Source organism: Electrona antarctica (genome assembly GCF_951216825.1).
Source record: "Electrona antarctica genome assembly, chromosome: 14".
In the NCBI taxonomy this organism is placed as follows: Eukaryota; Metazoa; Chordata; class Actinopteri; order Myctophiformes; family Myctophidae; genus Electrona; species Electrona antarctica.
In genome coordinates this window covers 47,387,030-47,408,935 of record NC_136795.1, presented here as the reverse complement: position 1 = coordinate 47,408,935, position 21,906 = coordinate 47,387,030, and the positions used below count along the sequence as shown (strand labels likewise).

At 39.0% G+C, this 21,906-nt stretch overlaps 2 protein-coding genes across 3 annotated transcripts; both read left to right on the top strand.

Moving 5' to 3' along the window:
* Nucleotides 1-2,906: 2,906 nt before the first annotated feature.
* Nucleotides 2,907-6,564, top strand: LOC306936258 (uncharacterized protein; the record flags this gene model as incomplete). The annotated part of the gene is made up of 6 exons (XM_079519749.1): nt 2,907-3,132; nt 3,221-3,346; nt 3,444-3,518; nt 4,335-4,466; nt 5,816-6,177; nt 6,482-6,564. The coding sequence occupies 5 exons, from the start codon at nt 2,907-2,909 to the stop codon at nt 6,094-6,096; spliced, it is 840 nt and encodes a 279-aa protein (XP_079375875.1). The 3' UTR covers nt 6,097-6,177; nt 6,482-6,564.
* Nucleotides 6,565-13,104: 6,540 nt separating this feature from the next.
* LOC306936086 (cerebellin-1-like) lies at nt 13,105-16,165 on the top strand. Of its 2 annotated transcripts, XM_079519522.1 has the most exons (5): nt 13,105-13,236; nt 13,335-13,481; nt 13,935-14,009; nt 14,446-14,577; nt 15,806-16,165. In XM_079519522.1, the coding sequence occupies exons 1-5, from the start codon at nt 13,155-13,157 to the stop codon at nt 16,093-16,095; spliced, it is 726 nt and encodes a 241-aa protein (XP_079375648.1). In that variant the 5' UTR covers nt 13,105-13,154; the 3' UTR covers nt 16,096-16,165. The 2 variants fall into 2 exon arrangements, with proteins under 2 accessions (XP_079375648.1, XP_079375649.1); XM_079519523.1 differs by lacking the exon at nt 14,446-14,577.
* Nucleotides 16,166-21,906: the final 5,741 nt, after the last annotated feature.

Here is a 21,906-nt window from a genome sequence, read left to right as displayed (position 1 = left end):
TTATATTGTATTAACATACTCTACCATACACATTGTTAGGTTGTATTAACATACTCTACCATACACATTGTTAGGTTATATTCTATTAACATACTCTACCATACAGATTGTTAGGTTATATTGTATTAACATACTCTACCATACACATTGTTAGGTTATATTGTATTAACATACTCTACCATACACATTGTTAGGTTGTATTAACATACTCTACCATACACATTGTTATATTGTATTAACATACTCTACCATACAGATTGTTATATTGTATTAACATACTCTACCATACACATTGTTAGGTTGTATTAACATACTCTACCATACACATTGTTAGGTTGTATTAACATACTCTACCATACACATTGTTATATTGTATTAACATACTCTACCATACAGATTGTTATATTGTATTAACATACTCTACCATACACATTGTTAGGTTATATTGTATTAACATACTCTACCATACACATTGTTAGGTTGTATTAACATACTCTACCATACAGATTGATCAAAATGCAAATGCACAAAGTTACATGCGGTAAGTAATACAGCTCTAATGTGGGTTCACTGCAGGGTAGGTAGCTGCTCCACTATGATTGTACACTGTGCTATGAGTAGGAAATTATGATGGTACACCAAGGAAAATGTATATAAATAAATGTATATAAATGTATATATTTTCAAAGTTAAACTGGCAATACTGAAATTCGCTCATTTCAACTCTGATTTCAACAGCTAACGCCGCGAGCTGAATATGGCCATTATATTTATGAGCATAATTATGTCCAGATCAATAACAAATTTGATTTTAAATTTTACAAGTTTAATCGGTTCTTTTTTTTGGCATTATGTTTTTGGTTTTTTTCTCCGTTTTAGAATGCTTTAAAGGTCAAATAAGTCTTAAGTCGATAAATACACAACGTTAGAGTGAGTATTCATAACGTGTAATATATTGTTGTACAAAATATTTAATTCAAGGTTGATATTTTGTGAAATGTGTTGGAAACAAACATGGCAGGGAGCCCCTTTTCGTAAAAAATAATAACAGTGTAGTTATATATACTACTTACTATGTATACAATTTCTGTAAAAGAATAATAATATAATATCTTCTGTTATGTTAACAAATCTTTCCTGTAAAAATCAGGTTTATCTTTTACATGAAACAGTATAATGTTGCATTTCATGGTGGTTTTGAAGCTTTTCAAAGTCGCAATAATTACAATTTAGCACCTGTTATGTGATTACGCTCAGTTCACTTATTATTCAAACCTTCTACAATGTACTCTTTAGTAATAATAATAGCTCAAATTCATATAGCGCTTTTATAAATACCCAAAGCGCTTAAGAACACTAGGAACAGACTTTATTAGGAGAAAATAAATCATACCTGTGTGAACTGAGTGGTGCAACTCCCCTCTCCCCCTACTGCTACTCATAGTCACATAGTCACATAGGTGGGTTAACACGGACATTGCTGTTCCTTGGAGTGGTTGCACCACTCAAAAACAAAGCAAAACATAACAGATACAACAACAGTACAAGGTTAAAAGGATAAACGAGGGAAGGGGGGGGACATCCTAACCAGACCTCAGCTGGGGGAAAGCTATCCTGAAGAGGTGGGTTTTGAGTGAGGTTTTGAATGAGAGGAGAGAGGGAGCAACTCTGAGATGGTTGGGGAGTTCATTCCAGAGTTTAGGGGCCGAAACGTAGAAGGCCCTGTCCCCCCAGGGCCTTTAGCAGACACTCTTATACAGAATTCTGTGAGTCGAGCAGACATTTTCTGTTATCATTTTACAGTATCTTCTATGGTGTGAAACATAGTTATTCAATATCAGCTATAGTACCGTTGATCTTACATGATGCTCTTCAAGAAACAATAAAACTGTGTCAAATAAAAACATTGTTATTCAATGTGGTTAATAGTGTCTGTCTGCCATTACTTCTGATCAGCTACTGAAATCAATTTAATCAATTTATATGGATTTATATTAAAGGAGTTCAGCAATGAATCAAACTTAATGTTCTCCATTGCTGACCTTTCAGTTGGTCGACATTTCTGCATTATAAATCTTTTTTTTTTAGTGGTCGTCTTTTTCTCTTTGAAATATGGATTTTTGATTTTCATAAGCTTTATATGCCATAATCATCAAGATTAAAACAAGAAAGGGTTTCAAACATTTTACTTTATGCGCAATGATAAATCTAGAATATATGAAAGTTTCACTTTTGTATTATATTACGGGTGAAAATTACATTTTCCAAGATATGCTAATTGTTTGAGATGGATCTGTATATTGTTTTGAATAAACCATACGTAATACGATATACTATGGGGTCACTTGGGGTGGGCACGTTCGGAAATGGTACCCCGGAGCGCACTCGCCATTAGTTTGTATTGGCAGGTGCGCTATTTCTGAACGCGCCCTATTATCATGTAACTAGTACGGTTGTCAATTCTGATATAACAGCAGTGTTTTTGGGCAAGCCTTCCGGTTACCCTTTCATCATGACTTTTAGATAAAGAATGAAGACACTGCTTGTTGACAAGGAAAACTTTGGGACAAGCTTTAATGTCAAGCTTAACATTCAAAAGCTTTTGAACTTTTCAACAAATGTCACATACCTGACTTCTTTGAAGTGACACAACTTCACAAATGCATAGTTTTTGTCACTGACTTGAAGATGTGTCTTTGTCCCAGTGATCTTTGTTTTATGGAGGAAATAAGAACAGAAAAAATAACAGCAGCAACAGGTCACTGAACGCAAGTTTAGATGAGATCATATAGTTGATGATGTATTTAAACAGGCCAACAGAGACAGCAGCTCCAAACAGCAGAGTGAAGAGCTTCAGAACGACTGCATCCACACACGGAGCCACAATGCTGTCATGTGTGGCCTTGATGTTACTAGGCTGTCTGTCGTGTGCAGAGGCAACACGGGGAGACGCCGTGGATGAGCTTAGCTTGACTGAGCAGCTTGTTAACAGAGCAGAAAGGATCAGCCAAGAAACCTGCCAGCCTGACATCCATGCTGTGCTGAGAGAGATGACCGCCACCATGACAGAGCAGAGAATCCAGCTGCAAGCCACCATGGACAGACTCAAGGACAGCGAGAGTCTGACCAAAGGTATCGATATATCCATGTTCATATCGATTAGTATATATTACTTTTTACATACTGTACGTGTTTTCTAACATCACTGTCCTGATTACAGCGCTGCAAGTTGACCTGCAACAGACACAGAAGGAGCAAAGTTCAACCCAGCAGGAGTTACGACAAACCCAACAGGATCTGCGTGTGGCGTTGGAAAGACTCACGGAAAGTGACAGTCTGATTAAAGGTATTTCTTTTGACTGGTATATGTGTAACTAAATACATTGGCTATTGATATTTCAGAATGTGTTTTCAAACATGTGTTTTTTCTTATGTATTCCCAGGTTCTCTTGAAACCATTGAAGCCAGGTCAAATGCCACAGAGCATGAGGTGCAGTTTCTACAGAAGCACAATGAAGGTAAGGCAGAAGAATATGCTTGTTATGTGTTGCGTACTAATGTGTGTGATCTCAATGAAATAGGAATCATTTTGTTTTGTATTGTCCTTTTTTTTTGGAAGGTCTGTTTAATCATGTTGATTCATTGTGATGTGTTGGATAAGAATGATTCAAAACTTATTAGCCGTTTATTTGAAAGAGATGTATTTAACCTGGCAAGACATTTTGAGAAGGCCTGGGACCTGAGGGTGAAAAAAAGCCCAGTAACAGCCATTAAGAGATATGTAGGCCTACCCAATGGTTCTTTGTTTTTATGTATTTATTCATTAATGTATTAATGTATTGATTTATTAATTAATTTATTCATTCATTCATTTATTTTAAGTTTAGTTGAGTTGGTATGTTGTTATAATCAGCAATACCGGTATAAAAATAGATATTTTTGAATCCCGCATGCAAGTATATTTGAGTCGTATAATCCCATGAGGGATGAGCCAAGAGCCGAGGTGGCATGACACCTGAATGAATGAATGAATGAATGAATGAATGAATGAATGAATGAATGAATGATTTATTTATTTATCTATCTATCTATCTATCTATCTATCTATCTATCTATCTATCTATCTATCTATCTATCTATCTATCTATCTATCTATCTATCTATCTATCTATCTATCTATCTATCTATCTATCTATCTATCTATCTATCTATCTATCTATCTATCTATTTATTTATCTATTCATTCATTCATTCATTCATTCATGCATTCGTTCATTCAATAATATGCATGCATGTTCATTTATCCTGTTACATGTTGTGTGTTTTATTTACAGTCAGACGAGTGTCTTTCTCAGCCTCTCTGTTGGCCTCTGGAGACGGACACACAGGACCTTACAATGTTCACACTATCCTGACCTACAGACATGTCATCACCAATGTTGGTAATGGATATAATCCAGACACAGGTATGATGCATCATGACGGATAAAATGATCAATGGAAACTAGTGATGTCCCTCTAGGAGGCACGGTGGCACAGTCGGTAGTGCTGTCGCCTCACAGCTAGAAGGTCCTGGGTTCGATTGCCGATGGGGACGCTGTTGGTGCTGGGGGCGTGTTCTCTCCTCCGTGTCATCAGAGCCAGGTGGGGCGAAAGGGCCTTCCTGTGTGGAGTTTGCATGTTCTCCCCGTGTCCCCAAGGATAGGTACCCTCACAAAAAAACCCATGTAGTAATCCTGGTCTCTATTCTAAACTACCTCCCCCTGGCCAGCCGTGGCGCCTGATGGAGGGGAAAGGAACTGGTCGGAATAACGTGTTCCTTCCACGCGCTACGTCCAACTGAGGTTTCCGTTTGACCCACCAGTTTTGGAGATATGGCTTATAGAGTAATGTCTTGCAGAGAAACAGCGAGTTGAGAAAACAGGCTTGAAAGGTTCACTTCTGTGGACTCTAACATTACACCTAGCTACATGTTTAAGCATTTATTTCATATTTAGCCTACATGTCTTCTGTGGACTCTAACATTACACCTAGCTACATGTTTAAGCATTTATTTCATATTTAGCCTACATGTCTTCTGTGGACTCTAACATTACACCTAGCTACATGTTTAAGCATTTATTTCATATTTACATGTCGATTTCAGTTCTGACACTTATTTCAGACATGCTCCAGTATGTGAAGAGTCTGCCTGTGCTATTAACTCATTTTGGGTAAAAAATAAAAATAAAAGTTTTTCTCCTCTGGTGAAAATCTGGAGTTTGGGCGATGGCAGGCTCTCAGTCAATTCTGGTCACATATGCTTACTACAGTATAGACTTGCAATGTTTTCCTTTTCTTTCAATCAGTTTCATTCATGTGAATGTTACGTTGGAACTGATTATACTTTTCACTCTTGCTGTACCAGAAAGTGTTAAAGTGAAGTCTAACTCAAAGGGCTGTATTTTGCGTGTCTTAAGTACCAGGTCTTATTACTTAACTTAAGACCTGGAGGCGTGATCAATGCCATTTGGCTATTCTGAGTGGCCAAATAGCATTGACCACGCCTCCAGGTCTTAAGTTAAGTAATAAGACCTGGTGCTTAAGACACGCAAAATACAGCCCTTTTAAAGTGTTTTCTTATAACACTATGGGCCCTATTATGCGTGTCTTAAGTACCAGGTCTTATTCCTTAACTTAAGACCTGGAGGCGTGATCAATGCCATTTGGCTATTCTGAGTGGCCAAACGGCATTGACCACGCCTCCAGGTCTTAAGTTAAGGAATAAGACCTGGTACTTAAGACACGCATAATAGGGCCCTATATATCAACACAGGATTCTTCACTGCCCCGGAGCGAGGTGTCTACCACTTCAGTTTCTTCGTCTTTGCTTCAGGATCAAGTCAAGAAACTGCAGCTGTCTTGGTTAAAAATGGCCAACATGTAGTTGCTGCCGCGGAACATCAAACGAGCGGCACTGCTAGCGCATCTAATGGAGCCTCACTGCTGCTGGAGCCAGGCGATGTAGTCTGTGTGAAACTATGGATAAACACATGGATTCGTGACACTGAAAATCACCACAGTACGTTCAGCGGTCACCTGCTGTTTACAGTGTGAGGAGGAAGAGAAATACATGTTCGGGCAGCAGTGGCTCAGGGGGTATAGCGGCCAGTTCGAACCCGGGCTCCCCCTGCAGCTGTGGCGTGCACAGATAGACACTAGGGGGTGCTAGAGCACCACCTGCCCTTGCCCTCTGGATAGCAATTTTGGAAAAACAAACAAACAAAAAAACATTATTTTTGTACAGTGTACACTATGTGGACCAGGGTGACATTGATCAATTCTCGATAAAAAAAGCTTCTAATATATTATTTATGCCCCAAAATCTATAAATCTCACACTATTAAGGCAACCGGCCGGTTCCTCGCGCTGAACAAGGTGCCCTTTTTTCACTTGAGCACCTGCCCCTCTAAATGTCTGTGCACGCCACTGCCCTGCAGAGTCAGTGTTGAAGTGTCCTTGAGCAGGACTCTGAACCCCTCATTTTGCTCCTGATGATGTGCATGTTTTTGCCTAAATTAATTGTAATGCATCTATGTAAATCTCTTTGGATAAAAGCCCTGTATACAGTAAATACACCATTTACAGTAATACCAATTAAAGTTCATATTGTATTACATGCCAAGTTGGTATTTTCTTGATAGTGTGCGTGCTATGACACCACATTGAAATTAAACATTTCCATCTGATTGTTGATTGTTCATAAACATACCGGTAGCAATAACCTTTATTTTGTTGTTCTTCTTTAAACTCATTCTGGGCGGGAACCCCTTTTGGTGTTTTAAGCATTATGTTTTACTTTAGCTATTGAAAAATAGCAGATCTACAAGCTTGTAGGTCTGCTATTTTTGAAAAGTCTTGAAAATGTGGCGCAAATCTTTGAATATATATTCTTTCAGAGCGTTTTTACCTCAAATCTTTTCTTCTGGGGAGCGCCTTGACCAACACATTTTCAGATGGGGGGTCGGCGGCCAAATGCAGATGATTTTTGGGGTCCTTGACATGAAAATGTTTGAGAACGACTGATATAGAAACAGGAGTTAGAAGGCTTTTGTAGAATCGTTCTCAGGTCTAAATGGGTTAAAAATATGTGCTTTAATTCACATCATGATGTATGATCATTAGAATCAGAGCAATAATAACCCAAATATGTCTCTCCAGTCAGAGTTGAATGAATGAGAGTTTGAATGAATCTAGAATCATGTGCAGGATGTAATTTGCATACAGATGTGAGTGGACTAAATTTAACTGACTAGACATTTTTTTAATATTTATTTTTAACAGAAAAATCCTCTCTCTCACACAGTATGCCAGTGATCACCGTCTGCTGTGCCAATGTTGGCACCTGTGCCTAAGGTTGCCTGCAGGCCGCAACCCCCCACATGAATCATATTTGAACTGGGGACCCCCCACATGAATCATATTTGAACTGGGGACCCCCCAAATTAATCATATTTGAACTGGGGACCCCCCAAAATAATCATATTTGAACTGGGGACCCCCCAAATTAATCATATTTGAACTGGGGACCCCCCAAAATAATCATATTTGACCTGGGGACCCCCCAAATGAATCATATTTGAACTGGAGACCCCCCAAATTAATCATATTTGAACTGGGGACCCCCCAAATTAATCATATTTGAACTGGGGACCCCCCAAAATAATCATATTTGAACTGGGGACCCCCAAATGAATCATATTTGAACTGGGGACCACCCCCAAAATAATCATATTTGACCTGGACCCCCCAAATGAATCATATTTGAACTGGAGACCCCCCAAATAAATCATATTTGAACTGGAGACCCGCAAATGAATCATATTTGAACTGGAGACCCCCCAAAATAATCATATTTGAACTGGGGCGTCACTATAACCACTGACCTACAGTATAAAACATACAACCCAGAACATAAATGTGACTAATTAAAACACATGCTGACATGCTGTCACCTAGTAGGATGATTTAACCTACAAAATACTTAATTCAATGTGTTCATTCAATTTGTAAACGATTCCGTTCCTTTCAAATTTCTCTTGCCCTTTAATATTGTTTCCGGTGTTTATTTACTCACAAACTGATGTATAGCCTAAATCATTTGATGTATCCTGGAACTTTCTTTGTGACTGCAGCATTGAAACTCAAATGAATGAACCTCCTGGTTGGTAATGAATATTGATCATCATGTATTGAATGAGAGCTTGTGTTGTAGTCTCTACAACTGTACAGTAACTGTAATATCTACTGTGCTACCACTTCACTGTGTATTGGACCTGGATCATACAATGGACAACAATGTCTTAAAAATTAAAATACATGGATTGTACTTTTATACGTGGGGGGGAAAAAGGTTTCAACTTTTATAAGAATATAATGTGTCTAATATGATATACTGTAGAATACGATGCGTGGATCATCATGAAAGTTGTCCATGTTTATGTTTATGTTTATTGAAGGACCCCCATTAGAGACACATCACTGACACTCTAGTCTTCCTGGGGTCCTGAATAAATCAAATGCAATACAAATGTACAACTAAAAATACAATTTAAAATAAAAAACAGAACAAAATAAAAAATAAATACAAAGAACAAATTCACAAATCACAGTTCACAGTTATATACCAATTGGCAAATTGGCAAGGTATCTTTTGATATTCTTTTTTAAAGTAATTTTGTTATGTATTGTAGATAAGATGTTTTTGGGCAGAGCAGTTATTGACCTATATATACACCAGTGTGTTTAAGACAGATTGTGGTGTTGTTTTTATTCTTATGTTGCCAGAATTGATTGATTGATTGAAAATTTTATTAACAGTTTGCAGAATTACAGTACATTTCAAGCACAAACTCAATACAAAGGCTGTTAACTGTGAGTGGACGACCCAATTAAGCATTACACTTGTTTACAACAGGGTCCACCATGTTCAATTCATCAAAACATTTAGAGACGTACAAATAGACACTTCTATATAGACAAAGAACAGAACAGGAATTCATCATAATGGAGGTAAAAAGGGAAAAGAAACATATACAGTGAGTGGAAAAAGGGGGGGGCGGGGGGGGGGGGGGATTCAGATTTTTACGGGGGCCAGTTTCGAATTGCAGCCATCCGTAGGTGCCCTTTGAGAGCGGTTTTGAAGGAGTCAAGGGATTCGCATGTCTTAATGACTGTTGGTAGGGCGTTCCACATTTTGGTGGCATAGGAGCGAAAAGAATTTAGTCCCTTGTTTGTGCCGAATCTGGGTTGAACATGATTCGTTGCACTCCCTCTGGTGTTGTGGGTGTGGACTTCGTTAACATTAAGGAAGTATCTACACAGGTACATGGGTATCTTGGTGGAGTATCGAATCTTGTGGACCAGACCCATTGCAAGATGCTGTACTCTGTCGCTCCCCTGGTGTTGTAACCATGTTCAGAAGTCATTTTTAACTGGTGAGCCAAGCTATACGGCTTACCAGTGGAAATAATGTTCCGCAGTAGCATTAGAAGACTCACTGCTAATTTCTTTCAACCATTAGCCATGCCATTCAACAAACAGTTTGGTCAGAAAGAGTATCATTACGTGTAAAACTGTAAGACCTCTAAGGGCCGATTCATACTCCTATTTTACCGCTGTTTCGGCGCTGTAGTGCTGAAATGATTTCGGCTCGTCGGAAATTTTCAGTAGCACCGAAGAGCCGACTTTAGGACGGTACCCGCCCCCCCGAACCTCAAATGACGTCACATTGTAGGCTCTACAGAGCCGAACCGACTTTTATTTGGCTCTAAAATAGGAGTATGAATCGCGCCTAAGGCAGTGGTTCCCAAAGTGGGGTATGGGAACCCCTAAAGGGGTCCTTGAGAGAGTTCCAGGGGGTCCCCAGCTAAATGATGATTAGGAACCAAATGGACTCTTATGGGTCTGTAACTCAGAGAGTGTACAAATGTGTACGAATTAGTACTAGTGTACTAATTCAGGTCAAACCTGGGGGGTCCTTGAAATGAAAATCGTTGAAAATCACTGCTAGAGCCGTACAAATCTTCTCTTATGGGGCTTCCTTGGCATATATTTTCAAATGGGGGTCCGTGGGCTAATGAGTGTCAATTCGGGGGTCCTTGACATGAAAAGGTTTGGGAACCACTGCTCTATAAGGTCTGCTAGCTGAAACTGTAGGGTCCTATTTTCATCAGTGCTAAACCCCTTATACCCTAAAATACTTTGCTTTTTTGTTGTACTATTTTGAAAAACATATTAAAATTGTTCAACTAGCCAATCAACATCAACACTTGATTGATTGATTGATTGATTGATTGATTGATTGATTGATTGATTGATTGATTGATTGATTGAAGTATGTATTGACAGTTTGCAGAATTACAGTACATTTCAAGCACAATACAAAAACTGTTAACTGTGGACGACGCCATAAACTTATAAAGCATTACACTTGTTTACAATAGAGTTCACCATTTTCAAATTTCAACACGTTGTGAGCTTAATTGTAGATTGGCTAATTTGAACTATTCGCAAATGCTTTTCAAAATAGTAGAAACGTCAAAGAAGTTTAGGGATAAGGGGTTTAGCACTGACACAAAGGGCCCTTAGACTCTTGTTCTTAGGAGTGTGTGTACTTCTATCATCTCTGTACACCAAAGTACTCTCATGACTTCAGAATGAAGACACTGACTCGCTGCTTGTTGAAACAGAAAGATGGGCGATAAGTTGAAGACTTTTAGTGCAGTGGTTTCTCAAAGTGGGGTCCGGGGACCCCCAGGGGTACACTTTTTTTTCAAAAAAGTGTACAGAAAGTGTTAGAATTATGTTTTTTATATGGCCACACCCACCAGTTCAGTATGCCTGGTTTGCCTGGTGGGTGGTTATGGGTGGTGATCGATTGATGCTGAATTGGACATGGTGGACCCTCTTGTAAACAAGTGTAATGCTTAATTGGGTCGTCCACTCACAGTTAACAGTCTTTGTATTGAGTTTGTGCTTGAAATGTACTGTAATTCTGCAAACTGTTAATAAATATTTCAATCAATCAATCAATCAATCAATCCACCTGAATTGAAGCCAGCTGTTGTTGTATGATAAAGGGGGAGGGGTTAGGGGAGAGGATGATATAGTGACTCAATATTAGAGAAAATATATCATAAATGAATTCTGAAACCAGATATAATCATTAATGAAAGTTTATGCATGTACTATGTGTACTATGTAAACTCTTCATGTCCATTTCCAGCCATTCAGTTGCAATTTCTTTTTTTTTAATACATAATTTGGGGACCCCCCCAAAATAATTTGGCGATCGCGACCCACGGGTTGAGAACCCCTGTATTAGAGTAATGTTAACTCCATAGACACATACAAAACAGAAAAAAAGTACAAAAATCATCTTTAACAAATGATACAACTAGCTAGACATGCAAATAGACATCATATATTCAGACATAGAGGGTAGAAAAAGATACAAAACTATGAGAGGGACTAATACATGAAAATAATGAAAAACTTCACAATTAATTGATACATAAATAAATAATTCATTGTTTTTACAAAGCAGCTTCACGCTGTAAAGTGCGAGTGAAAAGAGGGTCAGCATTCAGGAGGCGAACAGCCTCGGGATAATAAGTGCTATTCCTAAAGCAGGAGGTATTGCACTTTAGAGACCGAATTCGGGCAGTATTATGCGTGTCTTAAGTACCAGGTCTTATTACTTAACTTAAGACCTGGAGGCGTGATCAATGCCATTTGGCCACTCAGAATAGCCAAATGGCATTGATCACGCCTCCAGGTCTTAAGTTAAGTCATAAGACCTGGTACTTAAGACACGCATAATACTGCCCTTCCGAAGTCTCTTACCTGAGGGCAGGGGTGCAAAAAGAGAGCTGGCAACGAAGTGGAAACGTTGGCCATGCTGTGTTGTTTTTGTGACTGACTTGAAGAGTGTCTTTGTCCCCAGTGATCTTTGTTTTATGGAGGAAATAAGAACAGAAAAATAGCAGCAGCGACAGGTCACTGAACGCCAGTTTAGATAAGATTAATATGTTGTGAGAATACAGGTTGAAGTGCATTAATAATAAACACGTGTCAGGGGTGTATTTAAACAGGTCAGATAATACTGGGTTAATGTGTATCAATGATCATATAGTGGGGTTGTATTTAAAGTAAAACTTTGCCTAAAACTATAAACCTGATTCCTAAACGTAACCTCTGTAAAACTATGCCTAAACCTATAGCCTTAATCGTAACCTATAGTAAAACTATGTCTAAACCTAACCTTATCCCTAACCTTAACCTCTGTTAAAACACATTTTGGGCGGGAACCCCTTTTGGTGTTAGCATCATGTTATGCTTTAGCTATTGAAAAATAGCAGACCTACAAGCTCATAGCGCGCCACTCGGTGGCGCGCTATGAGCTTGTAGGTCTGCTATTTTTGAAAAATCGAAGAACGACTGACATAGAAACATAGCTTTTTCAGAAAACTGTCATTTTCAAACATACATTTTTAGAATCTGATCTCAGGTCAAAATGGGTTAACCTCTTTTAAAAGAATACAAGAACCACTGGGGCAGAGCGACCCGCTGAAATGGGGGTGAGTGTGTTTTGGGACGATCGAGCCTTCCGGTTACCCTTCCTTTCATCATGACGTTTATGTTGGGGACAAGGCTATAATGTCAAGCTTAACGTTCAAAAGCTTTTTCACACAACATTAATGTCACATTCATACTTGACTTCTTTGAAGTGACACAACTTCACAAATTGTTGCATTGTTTTTGTGATGTGTCTTTGTCCCAGTGATCTTTGTTTTATGGAGGAAATAAGAACAGAAAAACCGCAGCAACAGGTCACTGAACGCAAGTTTAGATGAGATCATAATAGACGTGATGTTTATTTAAACAGGTCAACAGAGACAGCAGCTCTAAACAGCAGAGTGAAGAGCTTCAGAACGACTGCATCCACACACGGAGCCACAATGCTGTCATGTGTGGCCTTGTTGTTACTAGGCTGTCTGTCGTGTGCAGAGGCAGCCGTGGATGAGCTTAGCTTGACTGAGCAGCTTGTTAACAGAGCAGAAAGGATCAGCCAAGAAACCTGCCAGCCTGACATCCATGCTGTGCTGAGAGAGATGACCGCCACCATGACAGAGCAGAGAATCCAGCTGCAAGCCACCATGGACAGACTCAAGGACAGCGAGAGTCTGACCAAAGGTATCGATATATCCATGTTCATATCGATTACATTAAATATTTTGTATATATTTTTTACATACTGTATGTGTTTTCTAACATCACTGTCCTGATGACAGCGCTGCAAGTTGACCTGCAACAGACACAGAAGGAGCAACGTTCAACCCAGCAGGAGCTACGCCAAACACAGCAGGAGCTGCAACGAACCCAGCAAGAGGTTCAAGCTGCGATGGAGAGACTCACGGACAGCGAGCGTCTGATTAAAGGTATTTCTACTGATCATATCACATTGTGTGTGTGACCCATTTTGGACTGAGGTCGATTTAAAAAAGGCATTTAAATCCTAACATTTTTCTGAAAAAACATGTTTCTATGTCAGTGGTGCTCAACCTTTTTCATGTCAAGGACCCCCAGAATTATCTATATTGGGCCACGGACCCCCATCTCAAAATATGTAGTTTCAGGGACTCCCCTGAAGCCAATATTTTAGTTAAAAATGGTCTCTCTGAAATATATTTTTAGATTTGCGCCACATTTCCACGACTTTTCAAAAAGCTCATAGCGCGCCACCGAGTGGCGCGCTATGAGCTTTTAGATCTGCTATTTTTCAATAGCTAAAGCATAACATAATTCTAACACCAAAAGGGGTTCCCGCCCAAAATGTGTTAAACGTGTAAAAGTGTTTTCAAACATGTTTTATCGTTGCATTTCATTCTCAGCTTCTGTTGAAACCATTGAAGCCAGATCAAATGCCACACAGCATGAGGTGAACTTTCTACAGAAGCACAATGAAGGTATGAGGAACACAAATGTACTTCTGTGTTCATGTATACTGTAGAGCTGATAATAATCTGCATGAATGATTATTTATCCTTTTGGGCGGCTGTGGCTCAGGAGGTAGAGCGGGTCGTCCGATGATCCGTGAGTCGGCGGTTCGAATCCCGGCTCCTCCTGTCCTCATGTCGAAGTGTCCTTGTGGGCGAGACACTGAACCTCTAGTGAGTCGGTTGGTGTGAGCTCGCCACCGTCGGTGTGTGAATGTGGGAAGTGAGGACGTCGACTGTTCGCCGCTTCACCTCCCAATGTATGTCTGAATGGACCGTTGTAAAGCTTCACCTCCCAATGTATGAATGGATGGACAGTAATGTAAAGCGCTTTGAGCACTTGGAAAAGCGCTATAAAAAGCGCAATTCATCATCCTGTTACATGTTGTGTGTGTTTTATTTACAGTCAGACGAGTGTCTTTCTCAGCCTGTCTTTTGGCCTCTGGAAGTGGATACACAGGACCTTACAATGTTGACACTATCCTGACCTACAGACGTGTCATCACTAATGTTGGTAATGGATATAATCCAGACACAGGTATGATGATCAATTTCATGATGTCTTTATCATCTGATAATTTTTCAGAGCTTCCGTTGCTCCAGACTGTATCATGGAAGCATTTGAACAGTAGAAGCTATAGTTCAAGCTAATAGCTAATAGAATCTTTTTTCTTTTCTTTTTTAACACTGTTTTTATTAGGCATTTTGTATATGACATAACTTCAGAGTAATTAAGTGATATAAAATGAAAAAAATAATAGTGACAGGTAGTGTAAATGTTCCAAATACAATAAATAATAAAAAAGGTATATAAATGTGATAAACAAGAAAAAACTAAACAATTAAACAGGACAAATGTGAACAGACAAACAAAACAAAGACAACAGGACAGACACTCTTTCTCTCAAACTTTCCCAACACGTTGTTGTAAATCAACTGAATTACAGACATTTTTCTTTTTAAATGAGAAAAAATAAAATAAAGAAAAAACACTCAGTTCCTTTTTTTTATTTTATTTTTCCTTTCCTTTCCAATTTTCGATGATGTTATATATTGGAGGAGGGGTTAGCCTGGCTGCACCTATTGCAATAGTCAATGAAGGGCTAGCCAATAGAATCCTGCGTGCCACACAGTGTGTGTTGTTGTTGTTTCTCCGTGAATATTGTGTGTCCGAGTGAGACACAGAAACACAAAGCATACATCTATTTATCGTTCGTTGAACGAAGGCAGACAGCAGACACTTTTAGTGAATTCTATAAATTGTAATAACTAGCCCTTACCCGTTGTGAGATATTCCCCCCCCCCCCCCCCCCCCCCCTCGCCGCGGGGGGTACTGTGCCCTGGGTGCGTTTTCACATTTTTTATTCACTAATAAATTCATTATTCATTTATAATTTGTTAAATTGGAAAAAGGGCTTCGTTAAGACCTCCATATTATTACGGTCAATGCCTGTGTGAAAAGTGGGAGCGATTGGTGCAGGCAGTGAGGAGCTACGGCAGTGTTTCTGACACACATTCAGACAGACATTGACTGAATTATAGTATGATGATGATGATGATGATTGTGGTATGATATATGATATGGTGATAATAATAATAATAATAATAATAATAATAATAATAATAATAATAATAATAATAATAATAATAATAATAATAATAATAATAATAATAATAATAATAATAATAATAATAATAATAATAATAATAGATATGTATACAATGCACAAGGTGAAGGCCAAACTAAAAATGATTTCTTAACACAGGATTCTTCGTTGCGCCCGTGAAAGGTGTCTACCAGTTCAACATCTTCATCCATGGTCATGGTGGACCAGCAAGTCATGCCAGTGCAGCTAAACTGTTTCAAAACGGACAGCCTATAGTTTCTGCCTGGGCACAGCAACCCACCGACACCGCTGCCGCATCTAACGGAGCCTCACTGCTGCTGGAGGCTGGGGATGTAGTCTACGTGAAACTCTGGGATAAGAAAAGGATATTTGACAATTATGGAGCTAACTTCAATACATTCAGTGGTCACCTGCTGTTTACAATGTGAGGAATAATTGTTAACATATGCAGAGGTGGGAAAAGTACGCAAATGTTTTGGTTAAGTAAAGGCATAAATACTGCAATTTAGAACTACATTTATATATTAACATTAACATATAAAGTATTGATCAGATGTTCTATATTATTGTCTTCTCACTCAAATAAATAATTCTATAAATTATATTGATAACCCAACATGTTTCTGTGTGCAAAATCTACAGGCTACTGTAGGGCTGCTGTATCCCATGGCAGAGGTTGAACAACAAGGCCTTTATTTTAACTCTGTTCTTTGTTATGACGTTTAATAACTTTAATAACTAGAATAACAGTTCCTACAGAAACTGCTGAAACCCCACAATGTGTATGTAGTGCAGTAGAAAATGTATTAAAGATGAAGAAATGGTTTAAAAAAATTACAACAAAAGGGACCATTGGCCCGGGGCCGTGATGATGGATGGTGATGTCATCACTGCTGCCCTATAGGAAGTGGCAGAGGTTTGAATGTGTTGCTATAGCAACGCGTATATCGTTTCTACGTCCGAGAATAGACATGGTAACGCCCCGCCTGCCTCTGATTGGCCTACCGACACAGCTGGTGTCTCCGAGGTGGAAGATACATGCTGGATAGTCTGCTGCGCGAGGTTACTCCGTGGTGGGAAATAAATAAATAACACAAGTACGATATATAATACAAGAGAATGACAGCTTGGCATGCGCGACAGTAACTTTTATTTTTGTATAAAAAATTAACTAATATTGTTTATGCCGTTGGCCTGTTTATTTGTATACATGTGTAAACTTGAAACATTATTGTACTGTAAAAAGGTCTCTTTTCCCTTTATCTTTATTAGTATAATAGTATTCGTTTACTATAATCAGATTAATACACGATAATCAACACTAACACTTTAATTTAGAACACAGCCAAATAGTACATAGGCCTACGTGTTCAATCAAATTATTCAATCAAAGCAAACGGTACAAAAATTACAGTTACAAGTTACTGTCGCGTGTTGCCATTCTCTTGTACTTGTATTATTTCCCACCACGGAGTAGCCTTGCATCTCGGAGGACAGGCAAGACGGGCAGTGTCGGTAGGCCAATCAGAGGCAGGCGGGGCGTTACCATGTCTATGCTCGGACGTAGAATAGATATACGCTATAGCAACCACAGATACAGGAAGCGGCAGAGGTTTGAATGCGTTGCTGTAGCGACCATAGATACAGGAAGCGGCAGAGGTTTGAATGCGTTGCTGTAGCAACCACAGATACAGGAAGCGGCAGAGGTTTGAATGCGTTGCTATAGCAACCACAGATACAGGAAGCGGCAGAGGTTTGAATGTGTTGCTATAGCAACCACAGATAGCATCTCTGTCAGAGCGCTTACACCCTATGTGAACCTAGAAAGATCTGACATTTCTCTCATGCAAAAAACATGCAAAGAAATTGTAAAAATAAAATCCTGAGCATAAATAACTGCATTAAGCTGAACATGTTGAAGTTTGGACTACATTCCTAGCACAAAGTATGTGGAAGTAGTTAGATATCAATACATTTAAAAATAGTGTGTGTTGCTGAGCATTCCTAGACTGTACAGAATAGTGTGTGTTGCTGAGCATTTCTAGACTGTACAGAACCAGTGTGTGTTGCTGAGCATTTCTAGACTGTACAGAACCAGCGTGTGTTGCTGAGCATTCCTAGACTGTACAGAATAGTGTGTGTTGCTGGAGCATTCCTAGACTGTACAGAATAGTTTGTGTTGCTGAGCATTCCTAGACTGTACAGAATAGTGTGTGTTGCTGAGCATTCCGAGACTGTACAGAATATTGTGTGTTAATTGCTGAGCATTCCTAGACTGTACAGAATAGTGTGTGTTGCTGAGCATTCCTAGACTGTACAGAATAGTGTGTGTTGCTGAGCATTCCTAGACTGTACAGAATAGTGTGTGTCGCTGGAGCATTCCTAGACTGTACAGAATAGTGTGTGTTGCTGAGCATTCCTAGACTGTACAGAATAGTGTGTGTTGCTGAGCATTCCTAGACTGTACAGAATAGTGTGTGTTGCTGGAGCATTTCTAGACTGTACAGAATAGTGTGTGTTGCAGGAGCATTTCTAGACTGTACAGAATAGTGTGTGTTGCTGGAGCATTTCTAGACTGTACAGAATAGTGTGTGTTGCTGGAGCATTTCTAGACTGTACAGAATAGTGTGTGTTGCTGGAGCATTTCTAGACTGTACAGAATAGTGTGTGTTGCAGGAGCATTTCTAGACTGTACAGAATAGTGTGTGTTGCAGGAGCATTTCTAGACTGTACAGAATAGTGTGTGTTGCTGGAGCATTTCTAGACTGTACAGAATAGTGTGTGTTGCAGGAGCATTTCTAGACTGTACAGAATAGTGTGTGTTGCAGGAGCATTTCTAGACTGTACAGAATAGTGTGTGTTGCAGGAGCATTTCTAGACTGTACAGAATAGTGTGTGTTGCAGGAGCATTTCTAGACTGTACAGAATAGTGTGTTGCAGGAGCATTTCTAGACTGTACAGAATAGTGTGTGCTGCAGGAGCATTTCTAGACTGTACAGAATAGTGTGTGTTGCAGGAGCATTTCTAGACTGTACAGAATAGTGTGTGTTGCAGGAGCATTTCTAGACTGTACAGAATAGTGTGTGTTGCTGGAGCATTTCTAGACTGTACAGAATAGTGTGTGTTGCTGGAGCGAGCCCACAATGAACTATGTAATAACAAGTAAGACGCGCGAACGCGGGAAGCGAACGCAGCTCGTAAATTGCAATAACAATTAGAATAAATTACGTACTTTTTTAAGGTTTTTTTTTTAAGTTCTCTTTTATTTATTTTTGTTATTTAATTGTTTTTAGTGTTTTTTTAAGATTTTTTAAGTTGTTTTTTTTAAGTTAAGTTTTAAGTTATTTGTAGTGTGTGTGTGTATGTGTGCGTGTGTTTTTTCTTTGTTTTTTTAAACGTTTTTTTTAACGTTTTTTTTTAAGTCAAGTTTTTTTTGTGTGTGTGTGTGTGTGTGTGTGTGTGTGTGTGTGTTTTTGTTTTTTTTGTCTGGTGGCGGGCCGGTGGTGTTACAGCGTGACACACAGTCAAACAGACAGTCATTTAGTACTCTTATTGTTCTGATCACATGACTCTGGTATATTATATCATCCTATAGCCTGGAATAATACTGTTCTGGAACAATTGATTTCATGGCATGGATTCTGTCTAATATATGTAGGCGTACTCTATGGGGGTGTCTGGAATAAATTTAATTACATTTTAGGATTGGCTATTTGTGTACAGATGACGAAGAATCCACTTTATTGTCACATCGCACAAGAGTTACAGCTGTAAAAGAGTGGGTGAAATTATGTTTGGTACAAGCTGCCACGTTTGCAGTTTAAACGTAGATCAGCTATTTTTTGTATATTGTATATTTCAAAACTTGTGAAATGGGACATTCATTCTGCATAATGAGTACTTTTACTTGTGATGGTACTTTAAGTACATTTGTATACAATACTTCTGTACTTTTACCAGATTTACCCTCCCAGTTTTACAGCAAAATATTGCATGCGTGCGTGCGTGCGTGTGTGTGTGGGTGGAGAGAGGCCTGCTGAAAAAATGGGGGCGAGTGTGTTTTTGGGCAAGCCTTCCGGTTACCCTTTCATCATGACTTTTAGATAAAGAATGAAGACACTGCTTGTTGACAAGGAAAACCTTGGGACAAGCTTTAATGTCAAGCTTAACATTCAAAAGCTTTTGAACTTTTCAACAAATGTCACATACCTGACTTCTTTGAAGTGACACAACTTCACAAATGCATAGTTTTTGTGACTGACTTGAAGATGTGTCTTTGTCCCAGTGATCTTTGTTTTATGGAGGAAATAAGAACAGAAAAATAACAGCAGCAACAGGTCACTGAACGCAAGTTTAGATGAGATCATATAGTTGGTGATGTATTTAAACAGGCTAACAGAGACAGCAGCTCCAAACAGCAGAGTGAAGAGCTTTAGAACGACTGCATCCACACACGGAGCCACAATGCTGTCATGTGTGGCCTTGATGTTACTAGGCTGTCTGTCGTGTGCAGAGGCAGCCGTGGATGAGCTTAACTTGACTGAGCAGCTTGTTAACAGAGCAGAAAGGATCAGCCAAGAAACCTGCCAGCCTGACATCCATGCTGTGCTGAGAGAGATGACCGCCACCATGACAGAGCAGAGAATCCAGCTGCAAGCCACCATGGACAGACTCAAGGACAGCGAGAGTCTGACCAAAGGTATCGATATATCCATGTTCATATCGATTAGTATATATTACTTTTTACATACTGTACGCGTGTTCTAACATCACTGTCCTGATGACAGCGCTGCAAGTTGACCTGCAACAGACACAGAAGGAGCAAAGTTCAACCCAGCAGGAGTTACGACAAACCCAACAGGATCTGCGTGTGGCGTTGGAAAGACTCACGGAAAGTGACAGTCTGATTAAAGGTATTTCTTTTGACTGGTATATGTGTAACTAAATACATTGGCTATTGATATTTCAGAATGTGTTTTCAAACATGTGTTTTTTCTTATGTATTCCCAGGTTCTCTTGAAACCATTGAAGCCAGGTCAAATGCCACAGAGCATGAGGTGCAGTTTCTACAGAAGCACAAGGCAGGTAAGGCAGAAAAATATGCTTGTTATGTGTTGCGTACTAATGTGTGTGATCTCAATGAAATAGGAATCATTTTGTTTTGTATTGTCCTTTTTTTTGGAAGGTCTGTTTAATCATGTTGATTCATTGTGATGTGTTGGATAAGAATGATTCAAAACTTATTAGCCTTTTATTTGAAAGAGATGTATTTAAACTGGCAAGACATTTTGAGAAGGCCTGGGACCTGAAAAAAAGCCCAGTAACAGCCAGTAGGAGATATGTAGGCCTACCCAATGGTTCTTTGTTTTTATGTATTTATTCATTAATGTATTCATGTATTGATTTATTAATTAATTTATTCATTCATTCATTTATTTTAAGTTTAGTTGAGTTGGTATGTTGTTATAATCAGCAATACCGGTATAAAAATAGATATTTTTGAATCCCGCATGCAAGTATATTTGAGTCGTATAATCCCATGAGGGATGAGCCAAGAGCCGAGGTGGCATGACACCTGAATGTATGAATGAATGAATGCATGAATGAATGAATGAATGAATGAATTATTTATTTATTTATTTATTTATTTATTTATTTATTTATTTATTTATTTATTTATTTATTTATTTATTTATTTATTTATTTATTTATTTATTTATTTATTTATTTATTTATTTATCTATTTATCTATTTATCTATTTATCTATTCATTCATTCATTCATTCATTCATTCATTCATTCAATAATGTGCATGCATGTTCATTTATCCTGTTACATGTTGTGTGTTTTATTTACAGTCAGACGAGTGTCTTTCTCAGCCTCTCTGTTGGCCTCTGGAGACGGACACACAGGACCTTACAATGTTCACACTATCCTGACCTACAGACATGTCATCACCAATGTTGGTAATGGATATAATCCAGACACAGGTATGATGCATCATGACGGATAAAATGATCAATGGAAAGTCCCTATAGGAGGCACGGTGGCACAGTCGGTAGTGCTGTCGCCTCACAGCTAGAAGGTCCTGGGTTCGATTGCCGCTGGGGACGCTGTGGGTGCTGGCGGCGTGTTCTCTCCTCCGCGTCATCAGAGCCAGGTGGGGTTGGCGAAAGGGCCTTCCTGTGTGGAGTTTGCATGTTCTCCCCGTGTCCCCTAGGATAGGTACCCTCACAAAA